At 40.9% G+C, this 20,488-nt stretch overlaps 3 protein-coding genes across 4 annotated transcripts; all 3 read left to right on the forward strand.

The window, feature by feature from the left end:
- The first annotated feature begins 680 nt into the window (after positions 1-680).
- LOC145457907 (regucalcin-like) lies at positions 681-5,949 on the forward strand. Its single transcript, XM_080336201.1, has 6 exons — positions 681-1,808; positions 1,938-2,117; positions 3,160-3,329; positions 3,628-3,808; positions 4,686-4,849; positions 5,667-5,949. The coding sequence occupies exons 1-6, from the start codon at positions 1,646-1,648 to the stop codon at positions 5,715-5,717; spliced, it is 909 nt and encodes a 302-aa protein (XP_080192327.1). The 5' UTR covers positions 681-1,645; the 3' UTR covers positions 5,718-5,949.
- A 141-nt stretch (positions 5,950-6,090) lies between these two features.
- On the forward strand, positions 6,091-12,597 carry LOC145457909 (regucalcin-like). The gene is made up of 6 exons (XM_080336203.1): positions 6,091-7,610; positions 8,209-8,388; positions 10,647-10,816; positions 10,884-11,064; positions 12,019-12,182; positions 12,474-12,597. Exons 1-6 carry the CDS (start codon positions 7,448-7,450, stop codon positions 12,522-12,524), a joined length of 909 nt encoding a protein of 302 aa, XP_080192329.1. The 5' UTR covers positions 6,091-7,447; the 3' UTR covers positions 12,525-12,597.
- A 127-nt stretch (positions 12,598-12,724) lies between these two features.
- LOC145457910 (regucalcin-like) lies at positions 12,725-19,813 on the forward strand. 2 transcript variants are annotated; one of them, XM_080336204.1, is made up of 6 exons: positions 12,725-13,819; positions 13,884-14,066; positions 14,181-14,341; positions 16,222-16,402; positions 18,916-19,061; positions 19,637-19,813. In XM_080336204.1, exons 1-6 carry the CDS (start codon positions 13,648-13,650, stop codon positions 19,685-19,687), a joined length of 894 nt encoding a protein of 297 aa, XP_080192330.1. In that variant the 5' UTR covers positions 12,725-13,647; the 3' UTR covers positions 19,688-19,813. The 2 variants fall into 2 exon arrangements, with proteins under 2 accessions (XP_080192330.1, XP_080192331.1); XM_080336205.1 differs by having other exon boundaries at positions 18,916-19,034.
- The last annotated feature ends 675 nt before the right edge of the window (positions 19,814-20,488 follow it).

Raw genomic sequence — 20,488 nt, forward strand, 5'->3', positions numbered from 1 at the left:
AATGGCATATTTTTACCTCTTCGTGGTCGGTTGACTAAAAAAGGGGTCAACTTCCTCGATCAGTGCCCAAAATGCAGTTTTTCTTTCGCGTCAGGTGGTTGACTGAAAAAAGTCAACTTTCCGGTCCAGCTCCCGAAATAGCCGCCGGAGCGTTACTTCAGTGCTGATTTACTGTGTCTCAGTCGGATTTGCCCTACATTTAACAAAAATTCTCTTAAAAAGAGGGTAAAATCTCAAAAACTAGGACAAATCCTCCTAAAGGAGGACGTATGGTAACCCTAGTTAAAGTGACAATCTATTGGGAGGAGAAAGGGCATTCAATTGCTACTTACGAATCATGACTTGCAACAATGCTCATGTCTGCCTGTGCAACTGTGCATTGAATCGAATGTGAAAATTCGTACCAACCAGAAAAAGCATAGTAGGTTTTACTCCGCTCTGCCAGAAAATCCGAGTCGGTATTAAAACCGAGTTAATGGTGTCTTTCCTCAGCATGTAAGCAGAGTTTATTGATGTTTGACCACGTTGGATGTAATCTAAAGTTATCGCGGTGGTGTAGCGTCGTATGTCAAGCAAGCCTATGCGGCAGGCTAGTGGCGGATGAAAATATGCACCACGTTTTGGCGAGGCTTCCAAGTTTGCAACGGCCGAATGTAGTGGATAGATAAGTGTTATGGTGTGGGACGTTGCCAATCCTATCGTGACATCTACAGCGGTGTCATCACGATACATACCCGCCCGCTTGTGCTAAAAGGTACTGTGGTCGAAACGTGTGATTCAATACCAAATATTGGTTTAGTTCGAGCTATCTGTCATTCTAAGTAGCAATGCAACGTCGTGTGCACTACGTCAATTGCTGAGGTCCTGCTGCAACGCTTATGCCTGGTCGCGAGCGGCAGCGATCCGTAGTAGGCTTAAATTGCAATAGCCGTAACGGCATTTTGTGCCTCATAGATCAGGAAAGTTATTTTGTGTTGTCACCGTCGAAACGTTGATTGCGATATGGAATATATGAAGAAAATTTTCGAGGACAAGCCTGTAATACGCAATTAGGCGGCAGTGATGACAGAGTAGAACGACGTACTGGTGAAACGTCAGACTTGCACCATGAAAAATACAATATGTGCTCTTCAGGAGTCTCTTGAATTATTGCATCTGGAAGCCGACTGAATGGAATATGGGAACAAAGATGCAGTGTGCACCGTGCGAGATAGGGGTCAATGATACGTATTATGAATGTGTGTTTGACATCACTATCAGTCAGTCAGCCTTTCATTGACTTGAATTATCAAGGCTCAAACACCACACGATTACGATATAATGAAAAGATGGCGTATAGCACATCTACAATTTATCATGCCCCGCCGGTGTCTTCTAGCAAACAGTGAAATAAGAAATCATATGGCAATTCACGCAGTCTTCACAATCCTGTGAGCCTGGCAGTCGTCTGGATCGTGGCCATTATAAAGGACTTATAAATCTTAATGCCGACTTGTGCGCTGCAGAATACTGGTGCTGAATTGCTGACACATTATTACTGCAACTAGCAGCTATTCAGAGTTCAAAATGCGCTTTTGTTCTGTCGTCTTCTGCGTTCTTTGAGATTATTACGTTTCGTAATGCAGAGATCAGTATAATTCCTACTATGTCAAACATAGTTAATATCGCGAAAAACTTCACTGCGTTGGGAGAAGGTCCCCATTGGGATGATACTAAACAAAAGTTACTATTCGTGGATATTGATGAATCAAAGATACATAGGTTTGATTATGCAACCAGCAATTTCGCCGACCCCATATCGCTACCAGGTAATTTTCAAAAGTTATATAACCATAACCATCCTGGAATGTATTGCGCTTAGTCGTTGAGTCAACTGACTATTGCTCAAGTGTGGAAATTGTGCAATGTGCATCGATGTATTGCCTTTTTTTTTATAGATCCCACCGTCGGGGCTGTAGTACCAAGAGAGAAAGGTGGGCTTGTTGCTGCTGCTTCACATAGATATCTATCCATCGATGAAGAGTCAGGTCAAATGCAGACATTGGCGACAGTTACGGAAAACGTAAAATGCCGCTTTAACGACGGAAAATGCGACCCACGCGGTCGTTTCTGGGCTGGTAAGATGCTTATTGTAGCGAAGTTTCGGCCCACGTAGGACATGTACTTAATTAAATTTGACTACCTCGCACTCGTAGTATCGTAGATCGATGTACAATTGTAGGTGAGATGTGGGACCGAAAATACTTGAAAAATTTTCTATGATTATTCCATGATTACATTCTGTGAGCTTGTCTACAATTGCATGCTGGCAAAAACTTTCCTCATATACAAAAAATTTCGATGTGCATGAGCTATGGGGTTTCTAACAGATGTTTTCTGTTTTGGGGGGTGTAAACTAAATTTCGATCGACGCATACATTTTTCTCTGTAACCTTCAACACGAACACACCAGCAATCATTTTTAATGTGAAGTTTACGGCTATATAAGGGCACATATTATTTTATTCAATACCTTCCTTGAGTGGAATCTTTTTCAATTCATGTACAAAATTCGTAGGGTGGGGACCGATGATACAATAGCAAAATCAAGCAAAATGATCAAGCATACTAATCATGCAAAAACTGAAACATGCCTACGTACAGAAATCCTTCATGTAATAATTGCATGTGATGTTTTATCGCCAAACGAGGTATTTGAAGTCACAATGTCGATTTTCGGGCAATATGTATGTACCCTCAAATATATAAGTTCGAGTCTCAATCGAAACGTGATTTTATGACAACATTTGAGTTATTATTAATTCTATTTTTTGACGGTTGCGACCAAACATACTTCTTTGCCTTGCTGTAGCTTAGATTATAATGCACAGCAAGAACAGTTGTCACATCTGAGTTTTTGAGAGTATGTCTCCTAGGTCCCCGGCTCGTGTGCCATTGGACCCACCGGGTGGGGACCGATGATACGATCGAGCAACAAATTCTGAACGTTCATAAATATTTTTTGAAAAGACGGATATTCATGTATATGTGTGCGATAGGTAGAGCTTGTATCAAAGTGCTGAGCCATCAAAAGATATGCTGTTTTTGGCGGAACATTTTTGGGCCAGCGATCATTTTCCAATTTTTTATCCGTCGGTACCACATCTCCCCTACATTAAGGTACGATGGGACTTGAGACTGCTCCAGGAATACCTCTTCCTAAACAAGGCGAGTTATTCTCACTTGGCACCGACTTAACAGTTAGGAGACACCTTGCGGACATCGATATATCTAACGGTATAGCCTGGACTCAAGACGCTTCGAGAATGTTTTACATCGATACCCTGGAAGTAAGTTTGCCACATCGGGACAGTGCTAATCTAACACTGCTAAGTAATCAGCGCAATGATATGGCTAAAGTTTCATGCTTGCATGATGCCGTTCGTGTTCCTGCCACAACCCTGCCCATTTACCCGAGCTTGGGGAAGGCACTGCTTTAGCTCACCAGCGGCTGGGTTCTTAGGTGACAGCCAACAGAAATCCAACCTGGGACCTCCTCTGGTTTGCGAGACCAGAGGTGTAACCACTGAGCTATGGTGACTGTCACAGTATTTTCAGAAATAATCTTTACAAATTATATGTAAACAGTACAACATACGCTGCTTCAAGTACGACGTGGACACCGGTGCTATCTCGGAACCGAAAGTTGTCGTTACATTTGACAGCGAAAAGCATAAGAAGCCCGACGGTCATTGTATTGACACTGACGGAAATCTGTGGGTCGCTATGTATGGCCTAGGGGGGATACTTAAAGTCGACACAACCAAAGGTAGGTTTGGGTGCCCAGGTTTGGCATGGTTGGTCTTATGCTGTTGCAAAATCTTGGTTGATGATTACATATCTGCAGACTATAAACTCACACAGCCGAGAGCAGGGATTCTCGACTAGACACTGTAAACAGCTCCTCCCCACTAAGCCCTTACTTAGTTGACCTGTTGTAGCAGCGAAACTTTCAATTGTACTATTCGTGGCTAGATATCAAGTTGTTGTTTTTAATTTGCCTTTGGATATCAATAGATCCATTGTGCTGCCCGTACCAAATTTGCCCAATATGCCCCACTCACTTCTTCAGAACAAAAACAACCGAAAAATTGTAAAATCGTGATTCTGCTCATAAGTAGCATATACACCGCGACTAAAAACTGCTCCAACCAAGCTGTGTACTAATTTTAAGCACAATAAATAATAATTACCCACCGAAAACACGACCGAAAGATAGCGATGTAAATTTACGCAGGTTAGCAAAACTGAACAACTGTCGTCATTATCTCACGAAGTCGCCGTCCCAGGCGAAAAGAGCATGAGGATTACGACCGATATGACACTACTAAATTATCGAAGAGATGTATAGCCTATTCTTCGTGTAGGGTTTTTAACCTATTCACGATCTACCATTGAGCCCCACCTTCTCTTACCTTGATCGCGGAATTCAGGAACCTGCTGACTAAAAAGGGAACAGGCCATCACTTTCACCCGGCCATAATCATGGACTTCAAGCCTTATTGCTAGTTGATATGTAGTATTTGTCCGTGTAGTCCAGCTATCGTAAACAATCACGACACTGAAAATAAATAAATAAAAAAACGAATCTATAAACAATAACGATATCACAACCCTGAGTGTAGATCTAGGTTACTAATTCGCAGGTGAAATCGTTGAAAAGCTAAAGATCAGCGATTCAGCTCTACGAACGACTTCATGCTGTTTCGGAGGCCCAAATCTGGACGAATTGTTCGTTACGTCGGCACGGTACAAACAGGCAGAACTTGACAAAGGCGTGGAGCTGGGAGAATCTGGATCACTGTTCAAGGTCCGTTACATTTCATGCCATTTGCATTTTGCTAGAAGCAATGTATGATGTACGTAACTGGGTCTCTGACTGTTCAGATGTACTGCAGGTTCTAATCTATCATATTTTGTCCGTCGCCAGCTCTTGATATGAACTACTTGCTGGTTAACATATAAGGCAAAAGCGACCAGTTTAATGGTAATCTACGAAAATCGATTGGCTAGAACTCGAATACTTCGTGATAGCCAAGTTGTCGAGTTTCAGAAATGTACACCAGGGATGTAACCGAGTCACAAGTCAGTGTCACTTTTATAGTTTAAGTCGAGTCGTTTTCAATTCACCACCGGGTCAAGCCAAGTTAGGGAGCAACGGGTCGAGTCCAAGTCATAGCGGTTTGACTCGATTCCGAATCCAAGTCATTATGTTGACTGTTCAGTTTCTAGTTAAAGTATAAATGCTTCGCATTGATGATAAACTAATTTTCCTACCTTTTAACAGTTTTTGGAGGATTTCCAAGTACCAGTACTGATAGACGAAACATCAATAGTGTGGTTACTTTAATATTCTTCGATCTTACAATGAAATGCATGTCTTGGTAATCCGAGTCTCGACTCATATGACTTGGTCCGAGTCATGCCCAATGACTCGAGTACAAGTCGGGTCAATACACAGATTGCTTCGAGTCGAGTCACCGAAAAATCGCGACTCGAGTCATTACAACCCTGATGCTTGTAAGACATGCTTCACTATCTCGGTGTAACAAAGTTTAGGTGTGTTCGTGTACTTGAATTTAGTCGATTCATCACTCTTCTAGCGTTCAAGCATTTTCATATTGCAGGTCACTGGTCTTGGGGTGAGAGGGCTACCCGCAACGCCTTTTAAAGGATGAGCTGGAGTCGGCATTCACTCTTATGTGATATATTCGATACACCCTTGTGTTTTCGTCTAATTAAGTGCAATTCTCAATACTTGGGCCACTGTTGACACCAAGAAATGCTGTATCGTAAATGTGTTTGACGGCTGCATAGTTGACTATTTGTCATGTTATTGTGAGTTTGGATTTCAAACATTCTCGTTATTCGTCTATTTGATTTAAAATATATGTATATTTCAATGATGCATAGCTATACTAATCCTTCATGCACGAATCTTGTGCAGCGGTTTCATTTTTGACATGTCAGTTTTCGCAGAATTTCGTGAGGAAGATAAATGAATTATGTTTATTTGGTTAAGCAGTATGCGCACAGTACAAATAAAAATAAAAGTAGGATCAAGAATACTGCAGGCCAGAATTAGCCTGTGAGGGGGGATGGGAACTGGGAATATCATATAGCCTACCCATAAAATTGTTGCGTCACAAATGTATAAACACTGCGTGGAATCGTATTTTAACAAAACCAACGTTAATAGCTAAGGAGAAAAGAATGATAAAAATATCAATGATCCATACTACGCCTGGAGCGACAGCAGCGCAAAGAGTGCATCTGTTGAATTAAGTACAATAAACTGATTTCGTTTTATGTGTAAAACATTCACCAAAACAGTGGATATTCACTGAACTATGTACGCAGTAAACACTGCTAGGCAACTGTCAGAACAATGTGTTGTGCATTCGAGAGACATTGCTAAGCTTCCACCTTTCCGTGATCAAGCTATCAGGACAGACAGCATTGGTAGATGAGCAATGAGCATTGGGCAATCCACGTTACAGGCATTGGTCTAAAACCAGCGCAGCTTGTTTAGCAATGTCTCTAGAAATGTCATGGATAAAAATATTGTTGTTATTATCTACTCAGTGTGCTCTTCACAACTGCGAAATTTATCACACTCAATTTCAATGACTATTTTATTGTCATTGGGTATCGAAATGCATATTTACCAGTAACTCAAATAGCTGCGAATAATGTTCAACCACAGTCGCCGCGGTTTGGTTTGGCTGTAATAAGTCCTAGTAATTAGGAGCTTATAACCAAACCTCAAATGATGTACAAATATCATCGGCGATCTGCGTGAGATGGATGACTTTCATAAGAAACGCAGACGCAATGTAAATTGCGTGTGACTAAGGCAATCTTGCGATGGACAAGTTTTCGGTACTGCAGTCGTGCGGGTTTACGCGATTTTTCGCTTTGTCGGTTCCGATGTTGCAGCGTTTAGGATTGAATTTTATGGTAATATTTGTTGGCTGGGGAGTTATGTGATGTGTAGTGACTAGTGAGCATGAGCAGTGAGCAGCTGTGGTGCTGTGCTCCATACTGACCTCTGTGACCGTCACAGTGATGATGCCTCGTGCTCGTGCTGATTGAGTAATATTTCTATTTGCGATCCTGATCCAAATGATTGTGTTATTCGTATCATAGGCTTCGGCAAATGATGAGATATGAGATCGGTGACCCCACAGTTCGTGGCCGGGGCTTTGTGCCTCAGTACGCCTTCCTCATTTCCTTACCGACTACTAAAAAGGTACCTCTACCTCAGGGGTCATTCATAGTCTAGCCTAGGACTACAATGCTCTCTTGCTAAAAAAACTGGTATGTTCTTTGTGTCACTAACATCTGTTCAATCATACACCCTGGGTATAATTATAGAATTTGATTACATTCTTAGCATACCAGCTATATGCGAAACGTTATCAACCTTGCGAATAACTTTACTAGGCTGGGAGAAGGTCCTCATTGGGATGACACCAACCAGAGACTGCTATTCGTGGATATTTTTGAGTCGAAGATACATCGTTGGGATTATGCTACCAAAAGTTTCGCGAAACCAATCGTGCTACTAGGTAAAATATGCACAAGACATGTGTTAAATATGCGCTACTTGCAAAGTAACCTTTTTTCCCCAGTCTCTCCTATATCCCATTTAACGAAATCATGCCGGAAATTTGTTTGGAGCTGACTCGGAATCGTTTCACCATCAAATATACGAGATTAATATTAGATCTATATCCCCATCATGAGAGTCGTATTCGTATGTCACAACGGGTCGACCAATTAATAAACAAGTTTAGGAAGGACGTACGGCGAATAAACAACACTTACTGCCGGAATGCTGTTACTAATCTATCATGTTCAAATTCACTGAAGTTATTGATTGTAATCATGTTATACGGATAGATGTTAGTGGCGTCGAAATGAAACCTATACCACCAAACGGCGAATCTTCTCAAGTCTCTTTAGCGTTCACTGTCAAGTCACAAAGACATAATTCATTCTGTATTTCAATCAAAACTTTAATGTAGGCCACATGAAGCTTTGCTAGAACGCAAATAGAGTAACAACTCCAACAAATGTTCTAAGAACCGCCTGGAATGGGTTTTAGAATTAGTAACTTCTTTTACTGTGTTATCGTTCATCATCTTACCGATGCCGCTATCGCAGATCCCACTGTTGGTGCTGTAGTCCCAAGAGAGAAAGGTGGGCTTGTTGCTGCCGCTTCGCATAGATACGTGTCCGTCGATGAAGAATCGGGTCAAATTCGGACATTGGCGACGGTCACGGAAAACGTAAAATGCCGCTTTAACGACGGCAAATGCGACCCTCGGGGTCGCTTCTGGGCTGGTAAGATGCTTGATTGTCTGACTACGGCAAAGGCAGATTTTAATACTGCTACATCCACGGAATTGTACTCCGCGGGATTTATTATATTATCAGTTAGGCGACAAACTCCAATAGCGCTGATTCCGTATGATGGCGGCTTTAAATCAATTTTGATTTATTTATCAATTTAGTAATGCACCAATCGAAATTCACAAGGTTCTTACTCAACAGAGAGAAAGAAAGAGAAAATCATTATTTGTCAACCATAGGCTACAAATCAATAACATACATACCAAAAATGCGATTGGGTGAAATATGATTTAAAGATAAGTATATGCAAACGCATACATATATACAACAAAGTCATCAAAGCTTAGCCACCAAATCCAGAACCATCTAACTACGGAAGTCGTTACACTCAAACAGAGGTGGTCAGTAACGAAGTATTTCTACTTTTTCGAAGTACTCAAGTAGTTATCCTCTACCTCTGCTACTTACTCAAGTAGATCTGATTTTCGCTACTTCTACTTCTACTTCGAAATATTTTGTGATCTACTTACTTACTTTTCGCTATTTTCAGTTTATCAAGTAGAAGTAGTTCAATCTTCCAATCAGGAAGATAGTCTGAGGAACTTCGGGGCTGTTTTCACGGAGTATCAACATTTAATTTTCATAAAATTTTAGTAAAGGCCAGAATTTTTGTCGCGCTTCGCGCGCAGTGGATACGGAGTGGCCGGTATGATTTCACGAAAGTATCGGTGAATATAATTTAGGTAGAGGGTTGGCGTGGTTCCGTTCACACCACATTGCCGCCGTTCGCCCATATCAAATAATTCATCACAGTATATATGGCTCATCATAGCGTTTGGAACTGATGTTTCGCAATCTTGCATTTACTTATCATATCGTAATCCAGCATGTCAATGGCGTGTCCAAATCTGGAAAAGTGGACTCTGACTTTTTTAGTTTTAGAGCTGTTTTAGCATACCACCTTTGAAACTTTCTGGACTAAAAACATGAAATACATGTTCGGCTTTCAGAAGTAGTATTTATAATTCACTTTCAATTCCCAGCATCATATACTTTGAGTTATAATTATTATCAGTTGTTTTGTCTGGATAACATACATGTTGAAGTATAAAAGCAAGTGTAGTAGTGCCTTTAATTTCCGGAAATAAAGCTACACAATATGGCATTTTTATGGTCCACCATAATTTTTATTAACGTTTACTAATCGCTCAAAGTGTTTACACCGTATCCTATACAACTTCTCCGTATTGCTCTTCGACTAAACTACGGGCCTTATAATATGGGGAATGGCACCATACCATGCTATTTTCGAAAACGTGCTGTTCGGGAATACAGAGGATTCGCATCGCATTTCCACATCAATACTATCATTTTCATCCCATGATGTGAACGAATGCTTACGCTATTGAAAATTGGATATACCTGCTGGTATGCATCAATTTGAATCAAGCTCGTCGCCTATCGCATAGCTCAATTTGCACCTTTTTACAATCCATGTGAACGAATTAGGATCGTTTTCACAACTAGTTACTTATACTTGAGTACTTTTAAAGTCAGTCAATTCGACTTCTACTTCAAGTAGTTTTAGGTTGCTTAAAGAAGAAGTACTTCTACTCGTACTTGAGTAGATTTATTCGTCGCTACTTCTACTTCTACTTGAGTAGATTTCTTGACTACTCTGACCACCTCTGCACTCAAAACTTTAAATCAACTAAGAAAAATACAAATGTATAAATGCATGACAAACAGAACAGAGCATCATGGAAAAATTAGAAATTAAATTAGTAAAATAAGGTCCCCCATGTGGTCATTTGGGCATTGTAAATACAATTTAGCGGTCGTCTAAGAGAGGAGAGTCAAGATATTGCTTTTTTAAAACTCATTACGAAGTTCAGACGGTAAGCCATTCCATATTCTGACACCAATATACGTAATTGAATTTTGCGGAAGACAAGAAAACCACGGTGGAGTTAAAATGTTAAATAATAGTAGATCCGTTCTCGTGGTTCAAATACAAATTTTAGTGTCTGTGGCATTGCCAAATATTCTTGATTACACCATATTTTAATAGAATATGTACTCAGTGTCGCACCCAAATTGGTACATATAACGATACAACATCCTGACCGGGTCGTTCGTCTATCCTAAATCTCTGCTTTATCATTCTGATTTTCTAACGTTTAAGTGCGTGTCGATGGCGGATTCATGAATGGCAGTTATATAACTCCAAGTTCATATTTCTTTTTAAGGAACTATGGGACTTGAAGATGTTCCAGCCCAGCCTATCCCCAAACAAGGAGAGTTATTCTCACTAGGAACCGATTTATCGATTTCAAAGCATCTCACAGAAATCGACATTTCTAATGGCTTATCCTGGACTTCGGACTCGTCCAGAATGTTTTACACCGATACCCTGAAAGTTAGTGAATCAGCAGTTACACTTCAGTACAGTTATATATAATCAATAAATTCAATGGTGCATACAGTTGAACGTACGCTGCTTCAAGTACGACGTTGACACCGGTGCGATCTCAGAACCACAAGTTGTTGTTACATTTGACAAGGAGAAGCACGCATTGCCTGACGGTCATTGTATTGACTCAGATGGGAATTTATGGGTCGCGATGTTTGGTCTTGGAGGAATACTTAAAGTCGACACAACTAAAGGTTGGTCTCGTGTCTTATTCACATTTCTTACCGCGCTTGGTTTGTAAAGCATGGCTTACATTCGTAGCTTGTACGATATCCTATCACCCCCAACAAAAACAATGATAAAAACAAATGATTTGATAGGGAGAAACTTATTACAATAGTTGATTTATTAGTCATGATTGCAAACATTTCTCAAGTAAGTTGCGGTTGAAAACATACTCGAACTGTCAGAATGCCAGCTCAAATCATTATTATCATTCTGCAGCGCAGGTTTCTGTGATTTGAATCAATCACAGAGTTGTAATCAAGTCACAAGGTTCCGAGGCACAGGTCAATTTTACCTGTACAGTGTACGTAAGTACACGTACAGTTTTGACTCTAGTCATTTTAACCCACCACTGACTGCAGTCAGGGAGCAAACGGTTGATTCTGAGTCCTAGTCATCGTGTTCACTGTTCACTATCGAGTTCAAGTCAGGTTCAAAACACTTTTTCTCCTTTGATATGGAAGGCCGTACATTCATAATATACTCATTTCCTCACTTTTAACATGTTCATGCAAACAGATAAAAGACATTTCCTGCGCCTATTTTTCAAGTATTGACCTTCGCACCAGAGGCTTGAATCAAGTCATGTAGAATGTCTTCAGTCATATGACAGGATCGGGTCATGCACAATGACTCGATTACCAGTCGATTCAATGCGCAAAGTGACTCAAGTCGAGTCAACGAAAAATTGTGACTCGAGTCCGACTCGAGCCGAGTCATTACAACCCTGTATAATATCCATCTCCGATATGATCATTTGGAAATATATCCGTCAGAGCCTTAAAAGTGGGTGCATACCCTTTGTTTATAGTCGGATAGCGATCACAATCTCATACCATTTCTATTGTCTAACTATCCTATACAAATCCCAATTTCGTTTTTAACCATCCTTATAAATTTTGCTAGCCTATACTTTTTCACAGGTGAAATCGTGGACCAGATAAAGATCAGCGATTCGGCTCTGCGAACGACTTCGTGTTGTTTCGGAGGCCCAAACTTGGACGAGTTGTTCGTTACCTCTGCTCGATACAGCCAATCCGATTTGGACAGCGGTATCCCTCTGGGAGAATCAGGATCACTGTTTAAGGTTATATTCATTATACCTTGCCCGTACCAGTATAGCTTGATTATATATAATATACTGTATACTACCAATTCGAATAAATTTGAAGATATAGACAGCTCGATGATTTCATATTAGCAAATAGTTTGGGGAGACCGATATCCCAAAAATGACGAATAATGTGCTTCCTTCAATCTGCCTTAGATGCTATTTGGTAGTATCATGATTTTCCGAATGGAAATTTCGTCAATTTGTCGCAGAATATGATGACTGTTCCACTTTATCGCGGTCAAACTTTTTCTTTTCGTATTACAGGTCACTGGTCTCGGCGCACGGGGCTTACCTGCTGTACAGTTCAAAGGTTAAAATGGATATCCGCCTGTCTTGTGTATTTCGATGTAACTGTGGTACAGTTATTAAACTGGTGTTGAAATCTGGATTTGAGAACGCTACAGTCGCATCACTTCGTCTTCGTAACTTCCAGCGTACGCCGATACAGCGGTTAACTGAGTGCAAAGTTTCCGTAGGTCTAGAATGCTGGTATTGTGACCCTGAATACGTGTAGTTCTGTAATTGACTGGTGTTTTCAGCAGCGAGTGGGTTCGAGGGTAAGCTCGGGATTGTGTCAAGTCATTAGTCATTAACGAAGCCCGACCAAGCGTTTCGACAATGACTTGTACCAAATTTTTTCGGTATGCGAACGTCTATCTCGAACCGGTCGTATAATGAAAACTTTTCGTATTCTTACACACTGTCTTATCGGCGTGCGGTCAGATGGGCAACCTGCGTGTAATGATAACATATAAATGCCTTTGTTATGGACGTAAATATTGTCCTTCCCACACGGCCACACTTCGCCAACTCGTGTCTGAGCAGGTAAATACATATCTATAGAAATTGAAACACGATTAGACCACAGGGGATAATCTACTTCCATCAGGGTACTATAAGCTGAATAGACGTACGTACAGGTTACACAGAAGTCAGTTATTGAGCTATAATGTATATATGCGCTTTATTGTGCCACCAATTGTGATCGCAGTGACTTTGTTCGCATTTACGGACGAATCAGGGATTTAGCGCCAGCGGACTCCGATGATATTAGTGACTCTCCCGTCGTTAACAAGATCCTGTAAAATCGTTTCCTGCAGGGTCTGGTTCTTATTTCGAAAGTTATTAAATTATTCTGGTTATATATAATCATGGTAATTCGTAAGTATGCTAAAGCTCGTCTAACATAGTCGGAGATCATAAGATTTGCTTATTCAGGAGATTGGCATTCGTCTGATTCAACACTGTCATCGTGGCAAACCTACTTCGCTGGATTAAAAATTCACAAAGGGACTCGGGATAATCCTTGCGTGAAATGTTATCGAGCTTTACGCCTCGCGATTAACAGTTTTAATCAGACGATTAGCTTTCTCCCGGTTGCCGAATAACTAGCTACAACGTATGGGCTTCACAAAATTAATTACGTAATAAGCGCCAGATGTCCTTTCGAGTAGAAACACTTTGCAAAAACCTGTGCCGCATCGGCGAGGGGCCCTGCTGGGACGCACCGAACCAGCGCCTGCTGTTCGTTGATATCCCGAAAGTCACTGTTCACAGATGGGATTACAACACAGGAAAACTTCAGACGCCTATAGTACTTCCTGAGCAATGTATGTTTTCGTCATTCGCGGCAATTGTGATATACGCAAACACCATATCTCCGATTTCTTCAAGATCCGTATGTAAGCGCCGCTGTGCCGAGAGAGAGCGGTGGTTTGGCAATAGCTGCGTACCATAGCTTTCTTCACTTGAACGAGACAAACAATTCGATCGCAACACTCGCTACTGTCCAGAAAGATAGCGATCAAACTACGCTAAACGATGGTAAATGCGACCCGGCTGGTAGATTCTGGGCAGGTAAGAATGCATGTATATCCACAAGATATTCTCAGCATGACAATCGGCGCCGAAGCATTTACATCTTCGATTCAATGTGACGTATAGATATTATTTTTGTATTATTCTCTACAGGCACTGGATATCTGTCAAACGCTACTCCAACTCAACGAGGAGTTTTAGTTACTCTCGATACTAATCAAACCGTTGAAACAAAACTGGAAAATGTTTCACTCTCCAACGGGTTATCATGGAGTCCTGACGGCCAGACCATGTATTTCATCGACACACCAACGGTAAATCTCTTATCGTGCCGCTGCTCACTTGCTTTGTTCAAGGCGGCGTTGTTGCGTCACAGTGGCAAATTTGGTCTGCAGGGTTCCAGGGCAGGGACACGAGCAGAAAAAATTTTATATTGCTTTCGATTGATACCAATTCTATCAAATTTCACTCCAGGAAAGACAGTCTAGATCAGCGGTTCTCAACCTTTTTGTACATGCGCCCCCCTTGACCATGGTCAAAAAAAATTGCGCCCCCCTGACCCCTTCTGCACTTATCGTCATGTCAAAAAGAGCACATCATCTAATACAGAGGTAGGCAACCATTTTGCTAATCACGGCCGCATTTCGATTACTTATGTAACCTAAAGCCGCATTCCAGGGTGTAGCCGCAGTGAACTAACTGGACGCAAAATACTTATGTTAATCTGTCCATATCCATTCCCGGGGAACTTCGGACTTTTCTACTTTTCGTTCTATTGTATACGTATACGTATACGCACGGAAATCTCGAGTGGCAATGTTATGAATAGTTGCTGGGATTGCATATTGTCGCGCCGGGCGTGAAAATTTTTCAGATTTATGAATGAATTCCGTAATTAATAGTAGCAGTATCACATCTATCAAATATTTATCCTTTCTCAGCCCATGTGATCAGATTCACCGGTATGGTTCATGTTATTATGAGTCACTTTGTTCCATGCTGTTATTTCTTGACCTCCCATAAGGATTGTCAATTGTATCGGTAGTGGAAATAGTGAAAATATATTGAAATTGCCCAAATGTAACCCAAACAAATTTGTTTCGCGAGGAACACACGATTCCGATTCCTGCTCAGATTGAGAAGGGTGCTACTATATTAAAATCAAAAAATGAATTATGTTGAATTGCGCGGAGCGCGAAGAAAATTTCAAGATTAATTAAAATCTCTCAAAGATTTGGGAGTGAATTCGTAATTTGCATTTGCATGTCGACGGCCGCCAACACATACTAATTGAATTAGGTGTCGACGGCTGCACAAATTCCCTTCTATAGCCACAGGTTGCCCATCGCTGATCTAATAGTATATATATGGTTTGTCTTACGCCAAGTTTAAATCCGCATTCCAGTTGTTGAGTCTTTAACCTTTGTGACAAATTTCCCCAAACTTGTATGTAAATAGCAAAAAACATTGAACAGGACATCAATTTATTTCAAGGTAGGTTGCACTGAGACCAATCCCAATGCTGGTAGTGACTACTGAGAGCACAGCGTCGTTCTGTACTGCCATGCTAAATTTGATCAGTTTTGGAATTGAATTAAATTGTGTTGATTTAGGGTAGCCTGATTGAGGCGAAACCGGGCAACCTATATTGCATCTAAGTCTGCCTTAGGCAGTGCAGTTCGCCAGCTATTAACTACAGCGCACCGAGCTTTAGGCTACTGCCAAAGCTATGAATTAATGAATGACTTACACGTGGGAATTGCTCTAAATCTTTAAAGAATATCAAAAAGTTGCTCAAATGAAGTTGAAATCAGCCTATACTCCATTGACCGCGACTGCTAGAGTTTGAATTTGACGAGCTTTCTTGAATACGAAATAAGTTTCATCTTCAACAATCGTCTTCTCAGAATGGTTGTAAAACACATATTTAGTCAGAATTCATACTGACTTTGTCAATTTCTCGCGCCCTCCCCGAGAGCCTCCCGCGCCTTTCAGGTTGAGAACCACTAGTCTAGATTGTGCCGTAATTACTTTTGGTCAATTGGAGAGAATGACGCACCTAATCTCACTGAGCCGTGTGATTTGGTTGTGTCCACACCACTGTATGACACTATGGTGTGAAGAAGCACTCGCGCACAGCAGGCCGCGGCATGCTCCAATTTAGCAACATATTCATCCTAATATTTATATTCAGTACACTATGAAATCATATCGTTTCGATGTTGCCGATGGTTCGATAAGTAACGAGCAGGTCTTTGCGCAATTTGATAAATGGCTCGATGGAACTCCCGACGGCCAGTGCAATGACGCTGATGGGAATTTGTGGGTGGCGATGTTTGGTGGCGGGAGAGTCATCAAAGTGGATGGAGAGACAGGTATTCTATACTATCGTAGTAACTGAACGGATAGAGCAGGGGTGGCCAACCTGCGACCGTAGAAGGAAATTTGTGCGGGCGTGGACACGTAATTTAATTAGTATGTGTTGGCGGCCGTCGACATGCTATTTGAATTTACGAATGGACTCCCGATTTCTTGAGGGATTTTAATTAATCTTTAAATTTTCTTCGTGCAATGCGCGATTCAATGTGTTTTCATTCTTCGACTTTAATTTAGTAGCGCCCTTTATACTCAGAACCCCACAGTACATTTTCGAACAACAGAGGAAAATGATGCACCTCATATAGAAATACCAACTCGAAATCATGCGCTCCTCCTCCTCCCCAGGGCTGGGCAAAATCGAGGACCTGAGTGATTCGATTCTGAATCACGTATTATACGCTTCGAGTCGAGTCGAGTATCACTAATCATGACGTCACAACAGAATGTACAATGTCAAAGTTCAAATATGTACCTTTTATACCACGACAAAGAACATACTGCCTGTTATCCGTCACATTAAAGATACTTTGATATTTTTTGGACCATACCGATTTCGTTGCACTTGTTGACAATGTTGTGGGATGATCATGGCTTCGGAAATGTGTTATTTCCAGTAACGTTCGTAGCTTTTGTACTATGTCTCGTATGCTGCGACACGGCCAATCAAGGTTCCAAGGCTTCCAGTGGAAAATAGTATCAAAACTATAATACTCGTTCGTAAATTAACTTTCTCTTGCGAGGAGTATCAAAAGTTATGCACAAATATTTTTCCAATAGTTTGCCTCATGTGTTTGATGACTTTTTCATACCTGCTAAAAATGCCCACTCCCATTACGCGAGATCTTTATCAAAGAGAAATATCTACTTGCCCCCACCCAATAGTAACCTAACTAAGAGATTCATCGTCTACTCAGGACCTATCATCTGGAATGAATTACCACAAGATATCCGTGAATTGCCTTATAATAGATTCAAAAAAGACCTACCTAATTACCTCTTTTCGTTATTTTAACACTGTTGTCCTACCTTGCCTAGACATTGCTGCATTGATCATTAGTTACCATCGTTTACTTTTTCTTTTTTATGATCCTTTTTAAACCAACAATTTTTACAGCCAGACTGTAGAGTCAAGTGTTCCCGTTTGATGCTGGTGTAATCAGACTATAGTTGACCTTCACGGTCGTATCGATCATTCCAATCTGATACCGAATACTGTGCATGCATATTTTCTGTGCCATCACCATTGCCGTCTGGTTTTTTTTTTATGTAATTTGGTTGGATGAAAATATAGACTCTCTTTCTTTCTTTCTCTCTCTCTCTCTCTCTCTCTCTCTCTCTCTCCCTCGTATTATTTCAGTACTCGAAAAAATAGTCTTTTACTACTCGACTCGAATCAATAAAATTAATACTCGGTTCATATTCGAGTACTCGAATTATTGTGCCCAGCCCTACTCCTCACTATACCGACAGTCCTGATGAGAGGTCAAGAAATAACAGCATGCAACAAAGTAACTAATAACAATCTGCCCACTCGAAGATATGCATCATAATTTATAACTTTCCCTAAATTTTCGAAACCACTCCCTCCATCAACTTTACCGGTGAATCTGATCACATGGGCTGATAATGGGTAAATGTTTGATAGTAATATGTGAAGCAACTAATTTTAATGACGAAATTCATCAGTCGCAGTCTGAAAAACTTTTCGCGCTTCGCGCGACTATGAGCAATCCCATAACGTGGCCAGTGACATCTCGTGATTTAGGTGCGTATAATAAGCCTATCTGATTAAATAGATTAGCTCGGACTTCACCGCAAATGGACATAGGCACTTGTACATGGATATTTGGCGTCCAGCTAGTTCATTACGACCATACCCTCTGAATCTGGAGTCCTATTTAGGCTGCAGACTGGTCACTCTAGGCTGAACGGTCATTTACACAGAATTAAATGTCATCAGAATGGCCTTTGTGATCATGCGGGATCAAAGAAACCGTGGAGCGTTTCCTCCTCCATTGCCCTAAATATGACCGTGCCAGGATGAATCTTATTCAGACTGTCGATCAAAACAGAGTACCCTTAACGCCAGAGTCCCTACTCACAGACGCACATACTATATGGCCGGTCATCGAATTCATGATTTCAAGTGGCAGGGATATATAAAGAATTGTAATGCCCTCAGATAGTACAGGAGTATTTACTGCCAGATATCGTCCTGGGGCAAAAACTCGAGTAGCTAAGCCCCACTACCCCCCTCATACCTACCTACTTACGATACCCAGGAATGCGGCCATAGGCTACATGAGTAGTCGAAATGCGGCCGTGGATGGCAAAAAGGTTGGCCACCCCTGGGATAGAGTATTATCCTATATACTTCCAGCATTTTTATGATATCCTGTTACTGGAATATGGATCCATGATTCATATGTATATATAATATACTCAGCAATATTCCCATATCCACATATTTGTGTCTTATCCCGCTTCTGGTTGTTCGGGTTCATGTTAGGTCAGAAGGTTCAAAGGCTGCCTATAAGTGCATCAGCGCTGCGAACAACTTCGTGCTGCTTCGGGGGTCCAGGTATGGATGAACTGTTCGTAACGTCCGGAAGCTCTGAGATGGACAAGGTCGGTGACGCTGGATCTTTGTTTAAGGTTAGCAATGACATTATTGTCAGCTGTAGGACGTTGTTGGACAACTGGACAATGCCCACATCACTGTTATAGTAGGGTAAACATACGTCCTCCTTTAGGACGATTTGTCCTCCTTTTCCAGGTTTTTGAAAATGTCCTCCGAGGACGCCTAAATATCTTCCTTTTTGGCAATTCGTCCTCCTTTACAGCGTTTACAGCTAGGATAAAGGACAGATTCGAGTGAAAATGGACATAAATGACGCTAAATAGCAAAGACGGACACGGTCGAGCGGGTAATTCGGGGTTCGATCGAAAGTGACCTTTTTTTAGTCAACACCAGTAAATTTAAGTTAAAAGTGGGTAAACTGGGAGTTGGATGAAGGTGATGACCTTTTTTTAGTCAACTCACTAAATTTCACAGCAAAAATAGCGAAATTGGCTTATTTCAGTCTTGATCAACCAACTTTTCTGAATTGGTAAAAGTGTCCTCCTTCCCCGATTCCAAAATATGGTAACCCTATCTTATAGGTCTATATTGCGTTGTATCTGCATTGACAATTGTCTGCCTTTTTTAAACGTATCTTTGCGTTTCACAGATCACAGGTTTGGGTGTGAAGGGTCGCGAGAGTGTTCCATACCGTGGATAACGTTTCTCTACGATGACGATGGATATAATTCCTACGGTATATCGAAATGTACTGGTGAAGATCTTTATAAGATTATCAACCCTATCAGTTCTGGAAAATAAAATATATACAAAGTATATCATACAATGATTACATTATTGCTGCATGGCATATTACCGTTTTAGCCTACTCTGAGAAGTGGGCAGTGGGCCGGTAGGAGTAGGCCCACTTGAATGTCGACGTTTGTCCTGGAACAATCACTCTTTAAGAATCCATCAGGTAGTTACATTGGTTGCCCGACTGTCCGTCACGCCGCGTTGTATATGCTATCTATAGCTTTAAAATATACCTATACAGATCATTAGCCAAAGCATTTTGATAATGCGGGCGAATTCACATTCTACACTACAGTAACAGCTTATTATAGCTCAGGGGTGGGCAATTATTTTCCTCCGCGGGCCAAATGAGAAAATTAAATACGTTGGCGGGCCGAGTGAAAAAAACTAGCTATATTCTTCAGCGTATTTTAATTTTATTTCTAAATTACATTGTTAAATGCTGCTAACTGAATGTGTTGATATTAGGTAATGAGAGAGTGACGGTTAATTGAAAAAATAACTACTAGCTGTCATGATTCGAATCAATGTTAAACATGATACATTTTAGCTCTCTTTAAACCCCTATCCAATTTCTTTTATTAAGACTCTAAAACAATGGTTCTCAAACTTTTTTTAGACACACCTCCCTTTATGATAGTGAACAATTTCGCGCCCACATACCATGATTTCACAAAATATTAAAAAGTGCAACCAGAATGCTAGC

Source organism: Botryllus schlosseri, chromosome 15 (genome assembly GCF_051294905.1).
Source record: "Botryllus schlosseri isolate E-star chromosome 15, Bs_hap1, whole genome shotgun sequence".
Lineage (NCBI taxonomy): Eukaryota > Metazoa > Chordata > Ascidiacea > Stolidobranchia > Styelidae > Botryllus > Botryllus schlosseri.